Source organism: Labrus mixtus, chromosome 15, assembly GCF_963584025.1.
Source record: "Labrus mixtus chromosome 15, fLabMix1.1, whole genome shotgun sequence".
NCBI classification, from domain to species: Eukaryota; Metazoa; Chordata; class Actinopteri; order Labriformes; family Labridae; genus Labrus; species Labrus mixtus.
Genome location: NC_083626.1, coordinates 6,425,350 through 6,452,578, shown reverse-complemented (window position 1 = coordinate 6,452,578; position 27,229 = coordinate 6,425,350). Strand labels below are relative to the sequence as shown.

Below are 27,229 nucleotides of genomic sequence, written 5' to 3'. Positions count from 1 at the left end.
ACAGGTTTTTATTGATGACGCACCCAAACATCTATACTGCAGGAATTCCTTCAGTAGGCTAGATTTCTCTTATTTACATAACGCTTCCACAAATTCATACAAATACTCGGTGGGTCAAAGTATAGATATAACACATTAAGAATTGGAAACAGGGAATTAAAATGTTTTATAAAGCAACTTTCACAACAACTCTACAAATGAAAATGAATGATAGAAAAGAAATAACCAATCATTAACTACTGCAAAACAAGTCCTACTTCAAAACGCTGTACAGGCGAGTTCTTGAGTGTCCATGAAATGCGGAGGGATGCTGCTCTTCTATGTGTCCGTCCTCCAGAGTTCTAAGGAAGGCAGACGTCTATTGGAGTTGAGAATAATTCTTTTGAAGGCAAGGATGAGATAAACCAAGCAGTTTGTACAAGCAAGTCTTGTCCTTTTAATATGCTGCCTCAAACAAATAAGAAGTGTTGTTCATGAGGAAGACAGTTTTTCCCTTCTCTTGTTTCTCTTGAGGCTTGTTCTCACTTTATGTGGAGCACTTTCTCATCTGTTTTTAACCGTTTGCGCCTCGGCTGTATGAAGTCCTCCTCGGAGTCGTCTGTGTCGTTGTCCTCCTTTGCCGGCGTGTCCACGGACTCGGACTCCGGTGTTTCAGGGAAGTTCTGCCCCGGGAAGATCTCCGATAACTTCTCCTCAAAGTAAAGGCTCACTGCCTTGCCGGATATCGCCATCTCTGATCCCACCTGCCAGAGGAGGAGAAGGAGGAGGCGGAGAAGGATGAGGAAAGATGGAGGAGAGGAAGAGGGTGAAGAGTGGACAGGAGTAAGCAGGTGTTAAGGGAGTACCGTTGAGCAGGAGGAGTGAATGGGTTGAAGTAGGGAGGAGGAAGAAGAGAATGAGGAGACAAATTAGATCTGGTTAACACTGTTGGTGGCAAGGCGGCTCTGGCTCAACCTTGCTGAGCAGAGCAGAGATGTCCTGCCGCTCCGTCCCACTGTGGCTCCATGATGCATTTCCACAACTCAGAATAAGGCCTCAAAGTTTTGACAAGGCTGACTGCAAACAACTGACATTAAAAATCATTCTGTGGCTGATCAAATAGAGCCTAACTCAAGATTCAATTTGGCGTCATGCATGAGTGCAAAGGCTCCTGACTCTCCAGTTCAGTGTGTTACTTCTTCAGCTCTTATACCGTGGCACTTTATCCCTCTACTTATTTATATATACACTGGGTCTGATATCGTCGTATTTATTTGGATGTGTTTCCTTTCGTTCATTTCTGTTAATCTTTTTAATTTTGTGGTCAAGTGTGTCCTTTTTACTTTGATGCACCAATCAGGAGTAGCCATTTTATTGTTGTTTAATCCTATCACGCAATGACAACAAAGGCTTTCAATTCAATTCAGTCGTGATGATCATGATGATGTACTTAGAAATCCAAAACACACAAAGGGGGGCCTGGACTAAAGATAATGTGCAGCTGCAGGAACATCCTGACCTAACAGGTTTTATCACAGGTCGGAGCGGGTCATGATTTGTTTTGGGTGTCAAATGTTGCTCTAAATATTCAGCTTCTACTGAATTGTCCTACACAAATGTGTTTGTTTTTAAGTAAGGAATATTACACAGACAGTAAGCAGTAGCCTGTGTATAATGTTATAAGATTCATTTTTCCTGCCCTGGAGTTATTGGTTTCTTTGGGATAGTTGACATGATAAGCTTTGGGAGGGTATTAAAAAAGTTACAAATATCTGAGCTGGAGCAATATAGCATAAAAGAGAGTGACTGTGGTTCCTGCATGGCAAACAAATGATAGATTGAATCTCTGCACCGCTATAAAATCTGTGATTAGAAAACACGTTTAGGCTGCTACAGCAGGTTTGTGATTTAGGTGTACAGCTGCTATGTGATGCAATTATTCAGTTTAATCTGCTGAAGAAACAGTCACATATTTGTAGTTATTTGTTGGGAAATTCATAACGCCCTCAGGAGGGAGGGAAATGAATGAAACAGTAAACACAGGTCTCTTATTTGGCTGCTGCATACATTACATTAGATCACTCAGGGATAGAATGACTGCATTGTTTTAATTAATTTAGTGCGTTTCTTTACATAAATAACTTCCACTTCTCTACATATTGGCTCTTTGAAGGAAACAAAGAATTCAGAAAATAGTGAATGTTAGAAATACCCCCGTCTCTGCTTAGTATGTATCCTTCCTCGAATGATGAAAAAAAAACCCTACACCTTTGTCTCTCAAATTCTTCTTTCACTTAATTCTTAACACGTCCGTTTATATTCTCATATTTTCATCTGGACAGTCTGAATCTCTTTCTCATAAACAGTCTATGTTCACTTTGTCTATGTGTGCTCCAGGCTGTGACTTTGTGTGTTTGTCTTTGTATTCCTTTTATTTCAATTCCAACCTTGTGGTAATTAGGAATCTTTCACCGAAGCCACAGTCACATTTTTAGACGCGCTTTTAGTAGTCCACTTTCAGAAAATTGTAGTTTCACCACGGCAGACCCACATCATTAACCTCCGCCGTGGCATGATTACAGTCGGATTGTCAGAGCAACGGGGGTCGCCTTTCCATTAGTCCTTTATGAATTCTCCTAACATCTTTCCTTAACCTCATGACGTTTTCCTCAGGGTTAAGGTTAAGACGATAGTGAAAGGGGATAGGAGGGACAAACCGAATCCACCCTAAGTTTGGACCTTGCTGCAGTGACGTTCAGGTGAAACAGGAAAGCAGCTCAATACTGATTTATAGCCTGAGGTTAAGTCACTCTTCAAAGTGTTCCAGTTTTGTAGAAAACTCTTTCCTCATCATGTATTTTTATCCAATATATGCATCTATTTTCACACATACATACACTTTTCCTTTCCTCATCAAAATGTAATATTCATTATTTTCTATTGATCTATCGGTACATATTCACTTCACATCTTCACATATTAAATGTTTGGTGAAGTCACTTTAGTCACGCATATCATAAATATCTAAAAGAGAAACAGAAATCATGAAAATTAAAGTGAAAGCTTATCAGACGTTATGTGAGAGATCCTAGATTACACTTACGGTTAAACCAGAGAATAAGTGTTTTTGAACACGTCTTGTCTGAACATAGACCGTTTGGGAATGTTTATCACTGAACTGAATGATCCAAACAAAGGTTTAATGCAGAGCCAGGTGTCATACAGAGGAAGAACACTTTATCAAAAACACTTGATAAAGTTTAAATAACTGAAGTAAATTTAACCAAACAGCACATAGAGACATTTATATCATCCTATTGATTCTCAGGGAGGAAAAGATTTTCTGTAGCCTCAGTGGGAAGGGACAGGTCATCTGTGCTCCATTTGAAACGGCTTACCTGATTATTAATCTGTTTCTCCTCATCATAAACCTGGATAATTCGAGACATCTAAAGAGGGGTAATAACATTATAACACACAGTGAAGCAGCAGGAAGAAAGAAGAGTTGACAGCACAGGCAAGTTAGATAATAACAGATCAGAAATCTGTTCACGACCAGCTGTGCTCAGGCCCACGAGGGGAGCATCACCAAGCTGTTACAGCCCAAATTAACAGCAAGTTAAGTCTGCATCAGGGAGAGAGCTGATATGTTGTGTGTGTATATCAAGGTCCTCATAATAATTCCCTGCCCCACAATGACTACTTGCAGATAGACGGACGCAAAGATGGCCCAAATGTTGACAGAAATGTCAGAGGAAAATGTCTTCTTATTGAAGAGCAGCTGCTTCTTTAATTATACATATCCAATTTTCTGTCATTAGAATTTCTTGGCAGGTTTTTAAAGCCTCCGGTTACAGACGAAGATATAATCACAAAAGTTTGACTTCATTTTGAAAATACTGACCGTAACATGTTCTAATCTCTGCTCGGGAGAGCTTGTATGTGCAAGTAAGCACTATGCAATGACTTTTAAACTTTAAAAAAATATTGCAACATTACTGCAATGATGTAATTTTACTGAAAGGACTTCCTCTTTGTTCTTTTGTCATGTAAACTTAAATGGCACAAGATGCATCGAGCATCTACCCAAGAATGATTAACCAATATCATTCTCAGCTGAGAACTCTGGTTTCTGTTAATTTTGGCTGGATGTTAACATCATGTGTTTGGTGAAGTTTTCCAGCAAGGCTCAGAGCTCTGACTATGAAACATTGTCAAAAGAAGTGAGGCCTCGGGGTAGTGAAATAAGAGCTACCTCTTGTGGTGGAAAGGTGTAAGACATATAGATTTTTTTGTTGTAGATTAGACTCTTTAACAAGCAAGGCTGTGTTTCATCACACACATTAGGTACATGGTAGAGGAAGTAGTTACAACTGATATCAACACAGGCATTCAAACGTAAAGATCAACAGAAATACTTCAAATATACATTCAAGAACGACATCACCCCATTTAGAAATATGACATCATCAAGTGATAACAGCCATTGGTGATGTTTCAAACCTGGGCATTATCATTGAGATGCAGACAGAGTTAGCAGCGTTTAGATCGTGTCCTGCAGCCAGTGTGAAGAGAGCACAGGGACACCTTTACATTCCCCCAACAGCCAGTGTTAGTAAGTGTACTAAACTGCAGAATATAAGCAACACTTCCACTTTCTTTTTAGGTCTCAGGCTGTCTACACAGGTTAGACTAATATACTTGTAAGCCAGCACTGTCCTCATTGAAGTGATTTATGATGCTAAACACTGATATAAATATACAAACAGTTCCATCAATCCTTTCATTGTTGACTCAGCTCTCAAGTGTGAGCCAAACAAATAGTTCAAATCGTCAAAAGATTGAATATAAGCAATATAATTAGCTTGTGTCTAGTCCAACTTTATAACAGTCTAACCCTTTTCTGCATGCACACCCTCACATACACACTGAAGCCATTCCCCCAAAGCAGGCTCAGGACTCATGCTGCTCACCTCGTTGTAATTCGCACAGTTCTTGAAGACCAGACGCATATCGGACACAAAGTCCTGGATGGACTGGTAGTACTGGGAGTTCCGTAACTGAAGCTTCTTCTTCACCTTCTTCAGATCCATCGGCTGCTTGATTATTTTGTAGTAGTTCGGCACCTAATTGGTCAGACAGAATTTCAAATTATTTCAGAGATAGTCAGTAAATTCTATTTCCCTCGCTAATGAGGCTGAGGATATTTGTTGTGCAGTTTGGAATCAACAAAAATAGAAGATCTCTTGAAATAAGGTGGTGTTTAACTAAAGCATGATCGCTCTTGGTGTTTTCACATTTGCCCAAGACTCCAGAAAATGTCCCCAAATTTTCAATAAGCTAATTGTGTTAACGCCAACATTTTCTCATCCTGACTTTACCTGGATATTTTCCAGCTAGAAGTCAGGGTGAGCCAGTATGTGAACACAGGAGGTTATATTCAGCGAGCAGGGAGGGTTGATGACTTTCATTTCACGTGATTGTTGCATGACCAGTGAGCTTTATACATGTAATGAAGCAGTTTCTTTCTCTTTTCTTATGGCCAGTACGTTCTTTTCCCCTCACATAGCATCGATATCAAGGCTAAAAAAGACATCATGGTGTTGGACTCTGCCGTTAATCAGCATCTTGGATTTCCACAGCGTCTCTTTAACGTCATGTCCTGCCTCCAAAAGACTCCCCCACAAATCCCGTCCAACAGGGAAAACTGTGAGCGACATGTGTGAAAATATTTTCTAGACTAGAATTTTTGAGTTCTGATACTTTGCATACTTCTGGTGACTGGTCAGGTCATAATAAGCTGGATTCTGGTTTACATTAGAGTACATGAGATTTACCAGGAGAAGAATTTAGCAGAGGGAGGATAACCCAAACGCTTCTTAGCATCTTCAGTGATAACTGAGCCCTTTGTCCCCTCTATCTGATATCTTACAGACAGAAAGGGGATTCAGGGGAGATCAATGGGGGGGATGCTGAAGCTACATGGTGTGTTTCTCAGACTACAACAACACCAGAGATATTTTCTACTGGCAATTTCAAAAACACTGCAGAAATGAATCTACAATTTCCACCCTATTTCAAGTCATAAATCTTTGTTATTGTGGGGTCCCTGCTCTGCGGCTGTGTGGAAAATATATTCATTAGTACTGTTCCTCATCCCGAGCATGCCTCAAAGGATATTAAGAGTTCGTTCAGCAATGAGCTTGGAATGATTGCGTTAACTCTTATGTATTAATAATAAATCAGTAGTTCTTCAACTAATCAATTATTTACCACAGAAAATTATACGATGCAGGTTTTAATTATGTGGGAAAAAGAACAAATACCAGGACACAAATGTGGTTTCTCAAGGTGTGTTTTGTGCCTTTCAAAAGAGTGGTTTCTTTTTCTATGTAGAAGAATCAAAAAACAAGTTTGACTTTTGCCATTTATGAGATAAAGAGAGAAGGTAACAGGACAGAAGAATTCAGTCTCGGGTCATTATGTAGTGGAACTGACTAGTGTGTGTGTTTACAGGTGTGTGTGTTTTTAAGTGATGTAGCACTACTTACAGAGCTAGGGACAGGTTCCCTGAAGCCCACGCTGAGCTCATGACAAAAGATGTGCAGCAGGAGGCGTTCACATCTCTGCAGAGAGAGGATGAGGAGAGAGGATTAGCTGCTTGGTACTGATCATTCAAAGGCCTTTGAGAGTATCGATTCAGTACTGACCCTTTGGTCCTCTGGATTCAGGCTTTGCACTGCTGTGATTTTCTTACTGTCGTCACAGTACTCGATTTCAGGGATGTTGACACTCCGGCAAAACGTGCAGAGAAAGTCACCCCTAAGAAGAAGAAAAATAAACAAATCAAACAGAGAACATTAAGTAAATGTTTTATGATGTGTAACCAATAATTAACTGCTTGGAAGAAAAAAAAAATCATACTTCAATAAAGTGGCTTATTTAGACTTCAAGTTAAAAATAATGTGTCTGTCTGCTGGTCAATATCTTAAAAATTTTCTGCTATTCATCTTTCATCCATGATCCTTTTACACCTACTATCAACATGCATCCTTGGTTTATTCAATGGACAGCTCTTAGTTCAGATGTGAATGAGTAATTTAGGACACATTGATATCTGATTCTTAGAGCAGTATGAAAAAGGTGTCCTCTGCCACACTGATGGACCCCCTCGTCTTTGAACAGGTGAGACACTTCTCTGCTGTGTCGATTAAATAATCTTGGATATATTTCAATACCAGCATGAACTATGGATTAGACTGGGTCCAAGAAAATATGGGGAAAAAAGCACTTTAAAACAATTCATTAAGGGACACTGCATTTAAAGGGACTACACAGTAAGAAAAATATGCAAATGTTTATTTGCATATAATGCAGGGGAGGGAGACCGGATCTCAGGTGAACACTGTTCTCTTTTGGACTTAGTGATCCTTCTCATGTGTAATAGCATTTTACTGTTTCCATAATGGTTTCTAACCCTTACACTGGCTCCTGGCTCAGAGTAATCATACGGATCAAATTCTGATCAATATAGTTTCATAGCTGTGTATTTAAGAATACACCATCTACTGTTATCACTTACTTTGGAAAGATTTTTATGGTGGGTACATGGCATTTCATGTGGAACACTTTAGGACAGCGGTCACAGCAAAGCAGGTCACCACCATTAATACAGACAGCGCACCAGTCTTCATTGGGGTCATCCTCTTTCCCACCAGAGTTGCCCGTTGCAGAAGCTGCACCGCCTCCTTTGGCCTCCGTCCCCTTGTCAACGTTTCCATTAGTCAGCGCCGTGCTGCTTCTTTTCTCAGAGGATAACGAGGTAGTGGTGTTGGAAGAAGAAGAGGTTGTGGCACTGGAGCCGTTAAGTCCCGAACAAGGAGTGTCAGACGTGGGTTCTGTTTTGATGCGCTCTCCTACAGCCCTGAGAGCATCTGGGCCTGCAGATACAGACCCCACTACAGGAAGGGGACTGTTCTCCGGACTGCTCATCTGAAGGAAAACACGAACAAAATACAAATTCAAATTTTGACAACTTATTTATCATGAAAACAAATCTAGAAAAGGGAAAAAAAATGCAACTCATAAAGCAAATGTTTTATATTTTTGACATTTTCTTGTTCCATATTTCCTGGATTTTCCTTTGGCAATAAGTTTAAGGCAGGAACTCATTGGGACAAAGTGAACCATATCAGGAAGTAGAGGGTTGTATGGTGACCACAAGCACAATGTAGTTAGGAAAATAAGCCACCCAAAAGTGCAGCAGATGTGTGAGGTATGCTGCAGTCACATTCTAACACCATGTCTTGTATTGAAACTACTGTAGGAAGAGCTGTGTACATACCATGCAGGCACTTCTCCCGGCGTCTTTTCCTCGCTCTGTCTTCATAGATGTAGCTGGGCAGCTGTAGCTGTCGTCTGTTCCTGGCTCCTGCTTCACCTTCACCTGCTCCACAGCTGCTCCGTTTCCTGCCCCAGCCCTCCCTGCAGAGCTACAGCTGAAACACACATAGGAGCAAAGCACTGAGAATATTTTATGCATTTGTTTAAATGGTATTATTAAAGAAAATCAAGGGAATTAAATATTGTTAAAGACCCTTGAGCAAATCTCATAGGTGTAGATCTTTTAATAAAATTTGCATGACTTTGTATTATAAGTGTAGCTTACAGGTGTCTGTTCCTTCAATCACAGTAATATTGAGTTTTATCTGCTGCCATTTTCAATCTTATAAAATTAATAAAGACATTGTTTTGTCCCTCTGTGTTTTTTTTTGTAAGAGCAAGAATGGTTAAATATGCTAGCTTACGTCCTTATAGGTTTAAACAGGGTGTCTGGTTTGTAAAACACCTTGATGACTTCTTACCTGCCTCGGCTGCCTGTGCTCGACGTGCTGGAGGGTCTTGCTGGTGTGTGGGCATTTGACAGACCTGCAGACAGAAATGAGACGGGTCAGGAAGCAGCAGTGATGAAAGTATCTGAACACTTTGAGATGGAAAACATTTATAAGACTTATATTCATAAATCATGGTGATCACGTATTTCTCAATAAATTAATTTAAGATCATAGTCTGAAGTAATCAATGATCTGAGTAGGAAAACTTTAGAAATACAGAAAATTAGCATTCAGCACTGAACATGAGGGCACCTGAAGATCCAGAAGAGTGAGACGAGAGTCCAGGAGAGGGGTTCATGTCCACTGAGCCGAGCTGCTGCTGCGTGCTGGCTGAGATGTAGCGAGTTAAGAGGTGACCCAGGCTGCTGGAACCTGCGTCCTCCAACTATTGATCCAGAGAAGCACAGTAGTGGGGAAATAACAAACAGAAAATCAAGTCGAGTTAAAGATCAGGGAAAAATATCACAAGACGACGAACATGTATCGACTCATTTTGACTGCTAAATCTGCTCCACCACATCAGACCTCGATAGCTTCTCCATACCGGTCTCAGTCAAGTTAATATTTACTTCCTTGTCCTGCTTTTCATTCTCCCATTTGTTTCCCTTTCCATTTAACATTTTTCATAATTCTCTAAATATTGTACAATTTTTCAAAGATAAAAAGAAAACTGTTATATCTATTTCATTTTTAGACAGGAGGGGGACGAATTAACCTCAAGTCCAGTCGTTTAACTTATCCTGGATGTTTCTGAAGTGGACACCTTATCAGGCATCAGAAAAGTAACTTAGTCTGAATAAGTTTTTTCTTTTTTTGTTCGTCTGCTATATAAGTAAAAGAGCTGAAAACAAAATACAGGGGAGGCTGTATGAAGATAGAGATGCGATGAAATGTAGCAAAAAAACATTTGCATAAGCAAAACATTTTAATTTAAATCATGTTATGTGGCTCAAGCAGGGTTGTTTAAGCATCAGATTTTGTCAGCGCACACACTGGACTGTCAGTCACAGTACCATGAGGAAATATCAAGTAAATAAATAAATGTAAAAATGTGCACACCTGAATAGGAGGGATCTCAGGTAGGCAGGGCAGGTTCTCTGGATTGGTGACGGAGGGGATGAGCTCGATAGGACCGATGATGGGACTGGCAGGGCCACGGTGGGCGTGGGCACCAGCCATACTGGCACTGGTGGGACTTGTGGGGTTGGCATTATGGAGGGATGCTACCGGAAAAGGGCCTGCATGCCCCGGGTTGGAATGCTGCACAGAAAAAGGAGAGGGAGGGATGAAGAAAGAGAAAAATGTAAATAGGAGAGAAGTACAGAAGCCAAATGAAAGGAAGATAGGAAAAATGAAATTATTAAGTTTCCTTTGTGAAACAACATGGTTGCATGCTCATGCATGATTTGGGTGACAACACATGCTGCACAAGACAATGACAAAATAGGAAAAGGTGCCAAACCCCTGATTGTAGTAAGAAACGAAACCTTTGGTGGCTCATCTCAGATTCTATAGACATCTGGACACAAAAAAAAGGAGGCTGGGTATAGTGGGGGTTTCTTAGCTAGTCTGACATGCAGGCAGTAAATGTGCACTTTCATACTGTAGCTGATGTTTGACTTAAATTACAAATAAAATATTCAGCTTGATAATAACACATACGGTAGGTAAGGTAGTGTGACGCAGGATTGAATAAGAATATTTTGACATTGCTATGAACATAACATTTTAAAGCAACTTTATAAATGTAACAACTAAGCCTTCATCTGGTCATCTGCAGCTTTGGAGCCAAACTAAGAGTTCATCAATAGTAGTCATTTATTACAATTTTTATTTAATTTACAGTTTTTGTAAGAAAAGTTTTGATTTAGTTTTTGCTCACACCCCAAGTGTGAATTATTCTGACCCTAATTTGAAATAAGCAGACAAAATGTTCTTTAAATGTTCCCTCTCAGACCCATTTGAAGCAGTTTAACTATAAGTGGGCTTGTTTTGTTTATTGCGCACACACACACACACACACACACACACACACACACACACACACACACACACACACACACACACACACACACACACACACACACACACACACACACACACACACACACACACACACACACACACACACACACACACACACACACACACACACACACACACACACACACACACACACACACACACACACACACACACACACACACACACACACACACAGTTTTAAAAAGGTTGTCACACTCCTCCTCCCACAGGTGGCAGCAACATGTCTGTTCAAGCTGCATGGTGCCAACAAAAACAGATTAGGAGAAGAATTCAAGCTTCTACAAAAAAAAGTGTAAATAATGCTTTTTCAAATCAGCTGTGAACTTTCATTGTGCGTACATTTAGAAGTCCCTAAGGGCAAAAGAGGTACACATTATGTCTTCGGTCTCTGCTGGTCCTGAATTCAACATATTTCTTTTACACCTCTATGATAAAACAATTCTCCCTTTGAGCAAGCAGTTGTATGTCAGCATATCCTTTGTTTACTTGCAAGAAAACACTACAGGGCACATTTATTATGAAAACTGGAACTTTGCATTTACATTTGAATTGTAGCTCAAGATATGTTAGTTTGCATTTTCATTTGAATAAAGGCAGTATCACTCACAAAAAGAAGAAGAAAAAACCTCACCTAAGTCTATAGAAGTACACTAGTAGCTTTTCCAACAGTTCCATCAACGAATGTGTTGCACAAAAATTCCAAATCACATCAAATCAGTTTATCAAACTGAGGGTACTTTAAATCGGCAGTTGTGTGTGGGCTGACCTGTCTTTGAAGCTGAGGCTGCATCATTGATGGATACTGCTGCCCGTTATGTCTTGGCTGAGCTGTTGGCATTCGGCCCCCCTGCGTTGGACCCGGGAGACGCATATGGTGGGAATTTGGGTACATGGGAGGACCTGGCCCACCATTCATACCCCCAGGCCCTCTCGGTAGCTGCTGCATGCTGATGAGCCGTGGAGGCTATAAAATTGCACAAACAAATACCCAGATTTAATGAAAATCTAACCGGTGGATAAACACTGATGTGGAAATGTATGCAAACAGCAGATGATTTTTAGGCTAATGCAATTAAAATTTTACTGAAAATATAAATCTTTTAATGGCTAGACATGCCAAATATTCACAGGATAGAGATTATAAAATTATTTTAATTGTTCACACTTTTATTCTTAAGTAACATCAACATACACCCATCACGACCCAGCAGGGCATTTAATAAACAGTAGCAAGAAAAGGAAGACAAGTCCATACCCTTTCTCAATGCCACAAAAAGTCACAAATCGCAACATTAAATCCCAATCCAATTTTTTTTTTTTTTTTTTTTACTATCATCGACATTGTTCATTGTCTATGTCAGCACAGCTTAATATAAGCTTAGAATATGGTAGAAAGCTATTCAAAGTTAAACCCATCTATAAGTCACCATGGTGATCAATTAAAGAACAGATACTTTCCATGTTGGATTGAAAAAGGTTTTGCATACCTGCTGCTGCACCATGGGTTGGCCGGCCTGTCTGGCATGCTGCTGGGACATTTGAGAGGCTATGCGCATCTGTTGCTGGATCTGCTGCTGGTGCTGTTGCTGTTGCTGCTGCTGCTGCTGCTGCTGCTGCTGCTGCTGCTGCTGCTGCTGCTGCTGCTGATGCTGCTGCTGATGCTGATGGTGTTGTTTCTGTTGTGCGTAGGCTGCCTGCTGCATGTGCTGCAGCCGGAGCTGTGCCAGATTGATCTGTCCCTGGTGTTTGCCTGGGTGACCCTGACCCGGTGAAATGGGTGGCCCTCCTACCATTACATTGGGTGGTTGTGCGGGTGCTTTCTCAATCAACAAATTACCTGTAATAAGATCAGGATCACATGTGCTTATTAGGCATAAAGAAGTTATTTTCTCCAAACAGGGGCCTTCTGACTAACATCTACTGTATGTGATACACTGACTGTTAATATGTAACCCCATACAAGACATTTGTAAAATTCCCTTAGTGACGCATCTTCCTGCTATCTAAGACCAAACTACAGAAAGGCAGGACTTTACGGCATTATAGTCAATATGTCACCTTGACAAAAGTAAAGAGAGAAAACAGTAGAAGGTTACATGCAGGTCTCACCTAGATTCACAACGTTTTTGGCCCAGAAGGTTGGGTCACAGAAGAAGCGCACCTCACCATTGGCTTTGGGTACTGGCTCCAGTGCTGACTGAAGGCGCTGATGAAGCTGGTATAGGATCTATATGCGCACGCCACACACAGGCACACACAGACACAGGCACAAAATGTGTCATTCAGTTTCTGAGCCCGGATATATCAAAACAACAAGTAATCCCTTTGTCAAGATGCTCTATGGGAGCATAAATCCACAATCCCACAAGATAGGTGTCTTCTCGTTATCTCATTTGCTGACTGTTCTTATGCTAAGTAGTAGTGGTGAAACAGATCACAGCTGGTCTGGGATGCATTTGTATCACCCCCGCAGATCTATCCGCTGTATCACGATAGTTAGTAAACTGACTCTCTAAACATTTGGACTTTCACAAAAAAATGTGTCATGAAGTGTTGATATTTACATTGTGTATGGCAACTTTGTTTCAAACGCTGCTTCAACTTTTCTCTGTTTCATCTCACAATGTGTCATAAGCCATCAATACAATAGAGGAAACAAGATAGTTCTTCAATATGAAGTTAAGAAAAGATAGGGTCAGTAGTGTACTATGAACAACATGTCATGTTTTAAGAAAACTGCTACATGTAGACAACCTCACATCTGATAATAATAGATATGGCTGTTCAGTATGAAATCTAACCAAAGCCAAATCTAACTCTCTCTAGTGATAACCAACCAGTTATTTAATGCAAATGTCATTTGGAGCCTGCTTTTGAGGAATGCCTTTCAAACTGCTGAACATCTGGAGCTTGTGATAAACGTACCAGCCTCTTGCTGTAGAGCAGCGCTGTGTGGCTGCCGGTGTTAATGGCCCAGTGGCAGAAGTTCAGCACATGGTGGATCTGTTGGGCCAGGCGGGTGGTGTCTTTGTGCTGAGCCACGAGCCTCATGCTGCGCTCTTTGGTCACACCCTGGACAGAAAAATCTGATTATTATGGCAGATACTGAGAGTGTCTGAACACCCTTGTATAAAAAAGAAAAGAAAAAGGAAACAGAGTCAAATATGCTGCCATGGTATTACAAAAATTAAAGCATGGGTAAGATGATTAGATCTGTTAATATCCCTGTGGGAAGCTTGGGTTATTCAGCAAAGACAAACAAATTAATAGATAAGAGCGTAGCGAATGGGGAAAGTAGCCCCCACATACATTCAACAAATTGGATTCTGTGAAAGAACCATGAACAGACATGCAGCGGGAAACAATCAAAGCATTGTTCTACATCAGTGGTTCTCAAACTATGGTACGCGGGCTCCCTGTGGTGGTACGCAAAGAAATCTCCACAGTATAAAAAACAAACCCGTTCAGCATAAAACGACAATTTTATTTTTTTGTCGTACTCTTATCTAGCTTGTATCTATTGGGTTGTATTTATATCAAATGTGTTTTCCCCTCTAAATTAATCTAGTTTTTGCAACAAACAACTTTAATCTGCTCAATTTATGCTTGCGCACAGACATAAACAACAACAGGAGTACACCTCGCGTTTTGAAAAGTTCCACTCGATATTCTGTTAATGTAGGCCTACATTAACAGAATATCTGCTGCTTGCTGTTGTTTCAGTACTGTACTATAACGGACATTAACATTAACAGAATATCTGTTAATGTAGGCCTACATTAACAGATATTCTGTTATTTATTGGAGTTCAGCACACAATCCGGAGCAAGCAGCTGTACATTAACATTTTTAAAATGTTAATGTTTGTGTGGGAAACACTGGAGACTAAATATTTCCAAACAGGTTGTTGGTATAAAGTTGTCATTTTTATTGTTTATTGCACTTTTGTGTGTGCAAGTTCTAGCACTAGCCCTTAGTAGGCCTACAGTGTGGCTGCCAGTGGGCAATAATAAATAATATTCTTTTTATTAATTAATTTGCCTCTTGCATGAAATGTGTGTTGAAATAGGCCTACAGTGTATTTTAACATCTACCATAATGATGGTACTTGGAGAGCCAAATATTTTCGGAGGTGGTACGCAGTCTAAAAAGTTTGAGAACCACTGTTCTACATATTAAGAGAACATTTCAATTGATGTTCCTCATTCAACAACGTCAGCTTCATGACATTTTCTTAAACTGCTGAATTAGTTGCAGCTTTGTCCTTGAATGCCAATGTTCTTGTGAGTTTTAAAATCATAAAGTTGTTTGCAATAAGCAAAGGAAAACGCCACTTAAAAAGGTGTGAGACTGCAGCAAGCTGTAGCTGTAAAACCACAGAATATTTTCCACATTAATTGTTAAAAGGTTTGGCCTTCAAATTGTTATACAAAGAGTTTTAACATTCAAACAATGAATAATCAAAATAAAGATTATTCCACAGAGGATTTTTATCAGGTGGAACCTTGCGGCTTGCAGCATGTATTTTCCTGCAGCGGTACATCAGTGTGCGCACCCAGGTCCTGTTCAGTGACCCTCTGTCTGATCCCAGGTGAGATACTTACTGCAGCACTACTATAGTAAACGGACTAAAAACTATCACACGTATTGGTGTACTACATGTAAAAAATCACAGAAAACTGTAAACTGTTAATGTTTTCATAAGTTGATGGTTTAAGTTGTGTCTGATTTTAGAGGTAGCTGCAGCAACCTCTGCACCTCTACTTCCCATGTCTGTATGTATTTGAAATGCAACCATGCTAGATCCCTTATCTCGTAAGGTGGAGATCTAGTAATCATGAGATCTAGTAATCATGAGATCCTGATCTTGTAATTACAAGTTGAGGGATCCCATTTAGCAGATAGTGTCTGGACATCCTTGACAACCGAGAGAGAAAAGCCCTAATACTCTCAGAGATAACTTCAACACTGGGTACCGTCGCTGAAACATTTGACGAATCAATACACACATGTCAGCTCTCAAATATGCAAAGGTGTGCTCTTGGGTGTGAGTGGATTTTGTTCTTCACTAAGACAAAATCCCACATAAGACAACAGTTGTTAATTTCAGAATCTCCTTGAGAGCAGCATTAATGGGTTTAACTAGAAAAGTGTTAATAGGAACTGTTGGTGAATTAGTCTCACTGTACTTAATCATGAAGTCATTTACTTTAATTCATGTTCTCTTACCTCCAACTGCTGCAGCAGAGACTTGCCCTTCTTGTTGATCTCATTAATGAGAGTAAATACTGCAATTTTGATCTCATGCTCCACCTTCTTGTGGGTCTGATTCAGCTCTTTTAACCTGCATGACGAAACACATAGAACCTTTAGAGACCGTGGCCATCAGTACATATGCTGACTGTTTATGTTAGTCCATTAACATACGGTAGCTATTTCAATCAAAGCACAGAAAAGAAGCTAGTGATGGAGGAAAAAAACACACCTGCTTTGAACCTGGTTGATAGAATAATGGACGTAGTTCTTCTTCTCCTGTAGCTGGGCAACTTTGGACTCAATGAGGCCTTTCTGGTGTTGGCAAGCCTCCTCCAAGAATTGGTACCTAAGAGATAATGGTTCAGATATTTTTTTCTTTCTTCAAAACACTAGAATCGCCAGCAAAAAAACTAATTATTTTTTGGACTTTCTTTGATGGAAATGTATTTTACGTTCATAACAAAACACTTACTGTGAATCAACAGCACTTAAAAAAAATCTTTAAAAAACTGCACCATGTTACACGAACATCTCTCATTCTCACTCAAACTAATCTCCACTAGATAATATTGAGTGTCAAACCCTTTATTACCTTTATTCTCCTTTATTGTTAAAAATACACTGTTTCAATTAAAGAATAGTTCAATTATTTGTATTAAAGAAGCATGTATGAATGCAACTTACGTGTCCTTCTTTCCAGTGCAAAATATTTACGAGAATCCAACAATTAATTATTTTTCTTGACTTTGCAATAATCTTTCTGTGCAACAAGATGGAAGCTTCAACTCACATTAAAGATTTTTAGCAGTTTGAAAATAAATTACTAAAATGAAATACAAGAAGGTATTTGTATCCAAACCATAAGCACATCAAACTACTGCATACCTTCACTTGTTGCTTTGCTGGAAATCAACCTTCTGCTGCAGTGTTCTAAGATGAGCTGAATCATTGGCTTAGAGAGAGGTAGGAGTATGCTTTCTTAAGGAGTCGGTGGTCACACATGACGTATGAGAAGAGTGGAAGATGCATTTCGCGCACCATCCTCCAAACTTGACAGACACACTTTCATAACCTCACGTTTGAGTCTCAGTCCAAGTTCATGACCTGCATGTGGGGGCCTTGGCTCAATAATAACTGTACAAAAGAACACTTCATAAAATCACTCCGGAGAATGAAAATGATTAACATAATTTCTTTCCTAAAATGTAAAGACACTTCCACCTTAACTATGGGATAAAATACACAAGAATAGGTGAAATAAGGACACTAAGTTTTCTGAGGGAGATTTTTATGAGTGAGAATGAGAAGTGGTCATGTGACCTGGTGCAGTTTATTAGGATTAAAAAAATAATAATAACAAAAAAAACAATACTCAGTCAGCATTTTATTATGAACTTAAAATAGAATTGTCATTACAGGAAAGTTACAACAATGTTTGCTTCTGCTGTCAGCTAACGTCCTTTAAAGAAAATCAGCAAAAATCTGTATCTGCAGGTTAGACCTTGTAAGAAATTAGAATTCGGCCAAAGAAATGTCAAACGGTGCATCTCTTCAGATGAGGTTTAGGTTTAAAATACAGATACCATTCCAGTTACAGAAAGGAGACGTGTGTGATGTGTGAGATGTTGAGGTACCTGTGCTCCTTGTGCTCCAGCAGCTGGCAGTCCCTGCAGGTCAAAGTGTCACAGGTCTCACAGAAAAGCTTCAGTGGCTCCTGCTTGTGGATGGGACAGAAAACAGGCCTCTGTCCTGAAACACCAACAGACTCTACAGGAGAAAAGACACCAACAAATAAAGTAGCAAATCAATCAAAGAAACGGGTATAAAAGACAACAATGACAAAAATAGACAGCAAAAAGAGTTGTTCCCAAAGCCTGGTCATAGCTTCAGGGTATGTGGTCCCCCAGGCTAGTGGTACCATCCAAGCAGCCAAATTCTGCAGTACTGTTACCACGGCAACAGCCTATCAGCAGCACCACATTCACTCTGCTACAGTAAGGGCTTGTCTTACAGAGGCTCTAGCAGTTTTGCAGTAAACCTCAAAGATCTTCACAGTGAGGGTCAGTCATCTCACCAGAGGCAGTGTCAGCATCCTCCTTTGTGTGAATCTTGTGGTCCTTTGTGATTTTCACCCTCTGGTGGGCCTCCACGCAGGTCTTACATAGCCATTCTCCGCACTCCACACAAAAGCCAATGGTTCCTGCGTTGTCCTCACAACTTGTGCACACCTTCAGAAGACAGACACCAATAAGCATCTTGAAGAACACTACCTCGAGTCAGAGGAAGACTCACAGTCTGTCCTAACAGCATGCGACACGAGCTAGCATCAGCGAAAAGATAAGCTTGAAGGTCCTCACAGCCTACGAGCGACGCGGCGCAGAACAACACGCCACACTGTTTTTACCCCGATGCCCCGTTTCTATTTTCCTCTGTGTTGCTCGCGTACCATGAGCAAGGAACGAGGAGGCTCTACAAGGCACTGGCTTTTCTCATTCAACAGAGCTTGTTAGCTTGAGATAGCGGTGCATTAATTACACCCATATCCGTGTTGAAATGTTGTGCTTTGACTTGTGAGCTTGTCATTGCAGATCTTCCCACTTGCGTTTGTCCCCCTTCAATATAAAAGCACTAGATGTCATACTGTTTGCAAGGGTCTAAAATTCAAAGAGCAAAGAATGAAATATTTAACAGATGCAGTGTGGACAGCAAGCTGGCGATCGTGTGCGACGTGATGCGATACCCAGTGCACCTGTGCTGTTAGGACAAATGAGGATGTCTTGATGACTCTTTATTTTAATGACATATACTTTGAAAAAATGTGGAACTAAAACACATAAGCATGGTTTAAAGAAAAGTATTTTGACTACTTATAGCTCACTGATTTGAGAGGATATTATGTACATTTAAAATTTGGAGTCAGAGCAATGTTCAAGAGATGCAGTGGAATTTTTCGGTGGCTTTTTGAAAAGCCAGTGCATCAAAACGAATGGACTGTTCTTTATATTTCAGTGTTAAATTGGAAGATTTTTTCATACATTTAATCCCTGCAAATTCCCAGCCAAACCTGCAAAACAAGATATTAATAAATACTCTTGGCAGCTATTGAGCAAGTTAAGAGACAAAAGTAGATTCAGGCTTTTAAGAGCCCGAAACGTAACAACGACCCGAAATGTAATAACTGGTCAATAATGTAACAAGATGCTGAGTGGAAAACGTAATAACTTTTTACCGTTATGGGGCAAGCAAACTATTGTTCTCCCAATAGTGTAATAATTGTATTACATTATAGAGTGAGTCAATATTATTAATTGGACAATAACACTGGAAGAATGGGGTTGTATATAATATATATTCATATATATATATATATATATATATAATATAATAACTGACCCAACATTTTTATTTCATTTGCTTCTCATGGAAGCATTTTTTGTTCAAATGCATCATGAGGTAGATTTGAGCCTGTGTGAATCGTAATACATCCTCTCTTATATTATTCAAAGATGGACTTCCAAACTGTCCATGCCTAATTGGTCAAAAAAAATATCACAAAGAGAGACAAAGATGGTTTAGGATTAAAGACTAGCATAGGCATGATCTGATTCACATGTTGCATGGTCAGGGCTAAGTGGTGATTGGTGGCATATTCATGGATCATGGATGATGAACACTTTTTGTTAAATCTTTGCTTAATAACAAAATTTAACATCAAAGTTATGTTAAATAACATAACTTTGATGTTATACTTACAACCTTCATACAGCAAAGAAAAGCCTAGAGTGCCAGACACAGATGTTGATACACTTCGTTCAAAACATTAAAGCTAACTGTTGTGACATACCTGAGCAGACTTCTCATCAGACGAGTTTGTTGCCTCTGAGGTATCTTTGACAAAGTAGTTGTCAATAATATCCGTTTGTCTGTACTCTTCGTGACACACCAAACAGTGCATAACGTTTACTAGAGAGAGAGGAGAGAGAAAAAGAGGTTAAGTGAATTCAACTAAGATAAATTAAATACCAAAAACTGGGGTAAAAGTCCAATGCTTATTGATGCAAGAAGAGTGATCTGAATAAAAAAGTAAAAGTAAAATCAAACAAGCAATCCCATAAAGGACAAGCTCATACGTAATCTCTTTTCTGACTCTTCAGAAGCCCCGTTAACTCCGGGCCAGGAATATTCCTTCTTGAAAAGAGAGAGGAGAAATGACAGGCTTTCAGCAGGATAACTTCCTTAAGGTAAATTCCTGTTGTTATTAAAATTCTTGGCACCACACAGATACCCAATATCTATTCATGGCAGCTAATTGATTTAGCAGTTGCCAGAAGATTCATTCTTGTCACCATCCTTGGCATTTTCATTAGTATATTTAATCAGATGCCTGAAAAACGGGAAATGTCTCACTTTATTGCTTCGGCTGGGATAGGTGAAGTCTCAACTTTATTCGAACAAACAAACAATTAGCACAGTGCATTAAGTTAGCCGCTTATTTTTTAATACTTTGCATAAGATTAAACTTTAGATAAATGTTTAAAATTGAGTCACTCAGCACAATTTATTGCCCCCCCCCCTCATTAATCCATAAATCCAACCACCCCCCAATCACCACCCAGCTGAGATAAAAACCGGTTTGAGCCAGTCTACACTGGTTTGAGCAGCACACAGCAGGTTTGTGTAAGCTCCAGCTGCATGGGTGTCGTCTGAGTGATTGGTGTTGAGAGCAGCTGGATGGAGATTGTGTCGAGAAACCAACACAACCCGTGCACACACTCACATTCACACACATCAAGTACAAAAACAAATGCACAGCTGTCACTTTGAACTAGAGCAGGCCACACTCAGCTGGACCTTGATGGATACCCCCCCCCCCCCATCAACCAAAAAAATAACACAATCACAACCTTATTTTGAAGTATTTTAAGCCTTTGACAGGATTGCCCTGAATTAATCACATCTATAATAACCTTTGATAAAAGGATGTTTGAAGGGAAACAAGGATATGTCTTGGCTTTAATAACAGGTTAGCTTGACAGAATAAGCCTGTTGCATAGCCAAGTATTAAACTACAAATATGTGTTATTAAAGTTCTGGGTACTCACACTGTTGTAAACAAACAGGCCTAAGAAAGCTGCCACATCAGCACCAACTGTGATCAAGATAATACCAAATATGAATGAAATGCAATAGAAGCAAGAAATCTCTGAGGACATGATACATCTGGTAGAAATGTTTGGTCTTAATCAGAACTTTTTACAACAACAAAACATATTTGGGAGCTGTGATAGACCCTGCTATGTTACATTTACGTAATGAAATGAAACGGAAATAGCGGTCGATGAAATAACTTTTCATATCCGAGTTATATTTAATCATTTCCAAATTCCACATAATATTGTCAGATAAAGCAATGAGAGGGACTTTTCTAATTAAGAATCATGGGGCATGTTAATTTCCGATTCAGCTATGTGCATGAGATACAAAATGATTATGACCCATCTGGCAGAGCCTTTAGATATTTCAGGGGACCAGATGCTAAACAACAACATGCCCTATTTCAAGTTGCTACAAGCTATCCCAGCTGACATGACAAAGCAAGAGAAGAATTTGAGATTAAATGTTTACATGAATTAGTCAGTAGTCCATGTAGGAAACAGTGAAGTTGCTCATGTTCTTTAAAATTTCCACATTTCATGCACATTTACTCATTTTTCTATCACGCTAAAGCTCTGGAACCTAACACAAATTCTGACAACTTATCATAGGCCTGCTCTTCTGTAAATAGGTAATGTAAAGGGATCCGTCAGTGGCGTACCTGTGTATTATTATAACCGGGGCAGGGTGACATAATACATAATCTTGGGTATAGCAGTGTTAATCAAAGTTAGAAATCCAGGTACTAACAAACGTTTGGTAGGATTTAACCGCTGAGGTGAAAGTGGTAAATTATTAACGCTCTGGGGTGCTTTCACAAACCTGAAGTGGAATATACAATGTTATTACCTGTTTAAAAAAAACTGGCACCAGAATATTCAGCTCAGGTATGACTGGCTGTCGTCAAAACTGTGGCCAAAGCAGGAGCCTTTCAAGAATCAATACTGTCCCGCCATGACAACTTTAAAATTAAAGAGATGACAGGGATCAAAATAATACTAAACAGAAAAAACTTTCGAACACAAAACATACTCCTGTTTCCCCCAGAAGCAACTCTTAGTGATTACAGGAGCTCTGTAAACACAGTTCAAATCATGTGATACTGAATCTCTCCTGAAACCAATACTAATGTAATTTGTGAAAACCACATTTAGACCACGTGATAAAGAAAACTCTTTACTGAGACCATGACTAATACAATTATTCGTAATATAGTAGCAGGTACAGTATGGAGGCAAACGTGTCTATTAACAGAAGCATAAGGAGTAACATGAGATGTCTCCATAAGACACCTGTAAGAGTTCCTGCACTGAAGTGAAATCTGAAACTTGTTAACTGTAGACCGCCAGGGCTCAGGTCTGGTACAGACTAATGTAGCAGTAATGATTTATGGTTCTAAACTACAGAAAAAAGATTGTTGTGACATTCACATACAAATAATGAAATCAAGACACCTCTCAGTATGCTGTAAATAGAGTCGCTCTAGAAAATGCAAACCAATGCTAGCATAGGTTGAAGTTTAATGTGCTCAAGTCTACGTATGTACAGATTAGAGCCTGATCGATTGATTGGTAAGCCCACGATATCGGTCGATATTAGCATATGCAGTGACTATCGGTATCAGCTAATTTTATCACAGATATTACTAGATTTATTAACCAGTCAAATAGCATTTAATAATTAATGTAATACACTAGCAGTTCTCTTTCTGGCTGTTACCTGCAGAGTGTACTGTATGGATTACAACAAGCATTATCACTCTCCAGAGTGTTAAGTGGTGATGCTGTACATGCACAGTTACTCTCCAGTTGAGTGCCCATCATGGCAATAAATATGAAGTTTCTATCTATCTCTACAGATCAAACATTGATCTAAGAAAGATATCAGCCAATATAAAGGTTATTGGATTTTCCCCCAATGTCAATATCAGCCCCAAAAATCCTGTGTTGGTCGGGCCCTAGTGAGGATATTTACTTATCTCTACAAACGATAGTGAAAAATCAGAGCCCAATCACTGCATCTCTTGATCAACATTATCAGAAGATATGGGCCTCAGAGACATATCAGTATTCATTTTCGAAGTATCAATGACTTTAAAACTTTTCAAGATTCATTCATAAAACACTGCTTGTATTAGCACATAATTTATGAAGCAGAACAATCTACGAATGTTATCAATACTATCTGCAGCTCATTTAGAAGATCATTAAAGCAGAGCAGATGGTGGTACACAATATAATGTAATGAAAATGTGTAATAATGTTACATAAAGAAAAACCTGTCTTGAAAATAAACTACAACAAAGAACAACATGGTAATCAACTGATTTGTCCCCTCTTAAAACAGTATTGGTCTTCAAAATTCCTTATCAATAAGACCCTAGAAAATATACAAATCTACTTTTGAAAAGTGAATACACCTTTCCTACTTGGTCTATTTTCACCTAGTGGAAGTGAAAGAAATGCCAGAACTGTAGTTTTTACTTTAGTTTGCTTTCAGCCATTGAGATTTCCAGTAGACATGAGCATCTTTAAAAGGCAGTAAAGGGGCACAAACTTATTTACAGACAGGACGTGCTTCTTTATGATCTACGAAAAGTCACTTTGTAGCCCAGGATCTGTCTCACAGTTTAGGACTTTTGAATCCAGAGAAAAAGACAATGGCGATATCCACAATTAATAATGAAAATAAAATCTGCAACCAAGTAAATTGGACCAAAGCTATTCAACTAATATGTTGATACATGCCTTTTAGAAAAAAAAACAAATCATGTATATTTATGTTTGTATTAGGCCTATCTGAATTTGTGTATAAATAATTAATACATTTACATAAATATTTACTATTCAAGTCTTCACTGACAAGTGACCACTGTGCTGTTAGGTTTAAGAGTATAAAACCAAACTGAAGAAACTTCTGGAAAGATGGGGGAAATATAACACCAGAAGACCGACAGGTCAGAATGCCATAAAGAAAGGTGTCAACATAATATTGCCTTTCTATTTCTATGGCAACAATGATAACTTAGAACTCCACTCTGGCTCTGTTGCCATGGTTTCAGCAACACTATTGATTCGGCATAAATATGTTTTCGTAACAGCCCATATTTCAAATTAAAACGGGACTGTTCTGCAGGTTAATGTTACTACTCACTGCCACCTGTTCGTACCTGTAATTGTGGAAGAATTGTTTACGGATTGGACCAATCATAGGTTTCAGGGGGGGAAGGGGTGTGTATTTAACGAACACCGTCAACTGTCCGATGAAATAAATAGACATCAATCCCTCTGTCCGGTACAGTGACAAACAACCACATAGATGATGGTCTGTCTTAATCCCTACGAAAAATACATTTAGTTTACCCACAACAGTCCAAAGACAAAACTTTTAGGGTGAGATATTCTGAAAGTACACCTTGTGACAGACCTGATGACCCTTTACAGGTATCGTCTGATCTACTACTTCTACTCACCTATGTGTGTGTCAGGTTGTCCGTGTGGTCCAGTCACCTGCACGCTTACTTGCCTATCTGGTTGCGGGATACATTTGAGACAAAAAGAGTGCAAACAAGGCAAAAGTTTTGGTTCACAGTCCCGGCTCTGAAGACTTTGTTTACACACTGCGCACGTATCCAGCAAATTAATAGGAGCTGGTACCGGTGTGGCCGCTGGAGCCGTAGGAGGGGGGGACATTTCGGTAGTAAGTCCTCCAGCTTGAGCATCCCCAGCGGTCACAGGTTCAGCTGTGGTGGATTCTGCAGTGGTGGTACTGGTTCCGGGAGGGCTGGCGGCGTCGCTAGCGCTACCACTGGCTTCGGCTTCGGCTTCCGCTCCCGCTCCAGCAGCCCCGCCGCCGCTAACCTCCCCTCCGTCGCTGGTGGGTGTCGGTGCCTCCGTAGCGTTATCGCGGGTCTCCGTTTCTTCGCCGCTCTTTAAATTTGCTTCTATAACTATTACCGCATTGTCGTCTTTCGTCTCTGGTTGGTCATTCTCTTGCGCTGAAGGCACTGAGTCCGAATTAACAGACGGTTCCATATCCTCCTCGCCTTTGTTATCCGCCATCTTCCTTCCTCTTTGAACCGCTGCACGTCCTGCGTAACTTCTCGAACCAGGAGTACGTATGACTACGTCGTGACGTCGACTACGGCCTGACGGTTGTTTATTTGCTCATTTGCTTGTTTACTTCAGTGATAGAATAGAATAGATGTTTATTGCCATTTGCACAGGTACAGGACAGTACAGGTACATTGGAATTCTTGTGCGTTTCTCCCTGAGTCAGCTTCTACAAAAAAAGTTAAAATTATATATAAAATAGAAAAGCATTGTAAGGGGAAAAAAAGAGTAGAAAAGTACAAATAAAGTAAAAGTTAAAATAAACAAGTTGTAGTAACAGCTAAGTGATTTAAAATAAACTGCACAGAAGTTATACACTGTATTAAAGCAAAGATATAATACAAAAAAATAACAAGGGGAACACTGTACATTGAAATTAAAATATAAATAAGTTTTCTTATTGCACTTATTATCTCTTATTGCACCTGAGGTTATTGCACACATATTTTTCACATTATATAATTACACTGTTATTTGTTTTTAAGGTTAATATTGCACACTTGTATTGCAAAATTGATAATGAACCACCTGTGATTTAGTAATGAATCAGGCATACCTACCAGTGTATATTCAACGTAAACACTGTTCAACTATGTCTATATGCAATCTTTTTTTATTTTTTATTTTTTTAGATTTGTTGTATATTGTGTAACATAATGTGTGATGTATTGATTTTTATAATCGCCAATACATCACACATTAAAGATGCAATTTTTCCATCCCTCCACAAATAGGACAAAGAAGGGCCAGGGAGGGAATTTAAGTGTAATTAGCTCAGTTGGCTTATTTTTCTCAGTAAAAATAAGCCAACTGGTCATGAGCTATATAGATTTGTAGTTCAAATGTAAAAACTTTTATAAGCTGTTATTACATTAGAACCAGAAAAAGAATGGAAAAGGTCAAACAGCTGGGACAATTTCAACAGACAGTTGGGGGAAAAACCAGACCAATGTGAATTAGCATGATGAAAGCCGACTGGTAAATAAGGAGAGCTTGTCCTTAATGGTACCCTATAGTGTTGGCCTTGTCCTTAATGATACCATAGTGCTCTAGTTCTTTGCTGAGTCAACAATGGTGTGGTAAGGTGCATTAGATCTGAAGAGTATGCAAATAGTCTTTAATGTTGCCGTCACTCTACAAAATGTCAAGGAGTTGTTCCCTCTTGGGTTCCCCCACACTAGACATAAATGGAGGGTTTTAATGCATATTTGAGAGTTGCCTTGAAAAATAATACTGTCCGAAATAGGTAGGTAGGTTCATGTTTCATGTACTTCTTCAAGAACGTATGGAGAAGAGGGTGTTCGAGAGACAAGGACACTGCACTTAAAGCTCATTCTTGCATCACAAAGTGACAGTAGGCTCGTACATATCAGTTCTGTTTTCTTTTACCTGAGGTCAATTTTGAATTTAAACTGGTTCTTGCACATAAGCAGTCCACATCCAAAATACCTTTAAACCCGGTGGATTTTATGAGAATTTCCTCCACTGTTGAAACAATTTTGGGCAGGTGTGGCTTATATAACTGTCCTCTTTTCAAACCTTAATATCATGGCGTACACAGCTGCGTACACAGATAATATATCTGTAGGCTTAGAATATAACCGTGGCTAATCTTGTAGAACTGTACTGTACTGAAACATAAAAGCTTTAAAGGTGATAGTATATCATGTTTATGGATTCTGCTAAATCAATTAAGTTGAAATGTAAACGTATGTCTATTCATCAATAAAAAAATCAAAAGTTAATCAAACACTTTCCAGAATTAAAATGTCCAGGTATAGGTTATCA

At 39.4% G+C, this 27,229-nt stretch overlaps 1 protein-coding gene across 5 annotated transcripts; it reads right to left on the bottom strand.

The window, feature by feature from the left end:
• Positions 1-147: 147 nt before the first annotated feature.
• Positions 148-25,427, bottom strand: trim33 (tripartite motif containing 33). Of its 5 annotated transcripts, XM_061058421.1 has the most exons (22): positions 24,802-25,427; positions 20,020-20,138; positions 18,250-18,403; positions 17,810-17,942; positions 16,405-16,521; positions 16,149-16,263; positions 13,845-13,991; positions 13,029-13,146; positions 12,554-12,756; positions 12,407-12,508; positions 11,686-11,883; positions 10,336-10,392; positions 9,933-10,133; positions 9,126-9,258; positions 8,844-8,907; positions 8,324-8,477; positions 7,562-7,971; positions 6,690-6,801; positions 6,531-6,605; positions 4,953-5,105; positions 3,378-3,428; positions 148-743 (listed from the first exon to the last, which is right to left on the bottom strand). In XM_061058421.1, the coding sequence occupies exons 1-22, from the start codon at positions 25,388-25,390 to the stop codon at positions 522-524; spliced, it is 3,627 nt and encodes a 1,208-aa protein (XP_060914404.1). In that variant the 5' UTR covers positions 25,391-25,427; the 3' UTR covers positions 148-521. The 5 variants fall into 5 exon arrangements, with proteins under 5 accessions (XP_060914404.1, XP_060914403.1, XP_060914406.1 ...); XM_061058420.1 differs by having other exon boundaries at positions 12,407-12,756; XM_061058423.1 differs by lacking the exon at positions 3,378-3,428 and having other exon boundaries at positions 12,407-12,756.
• Between the last annotated feature and the right edge of the window lie 1,802 nt (positions 25,428-27,229).

Bases quoted from the DNA above. Each gene is read 5' to 3' on its own strand.
- trim33 (XM_061058420.1), bottom strand. From the start codon at position 25,390: ATGGCGGATAACAAAGGCGAGGAGGATATGGAACCGTCTGTTAATTCG. The intron at 18,404-20,019 runs GTATGTCACAAC...TGTCTTCTGAAG, and splicing joins CTGATGAGAAGTCTGCTCAG to GTGTGCACAAGTTGTGAGGA. The intron at 6,802-7,561 runs GTAAGTGATAAC...TCTTCTTCTTAG, and splicing joins ACCATAAAAATCTTTCCAAA to GGGTGACTTTCTCTGCACGT.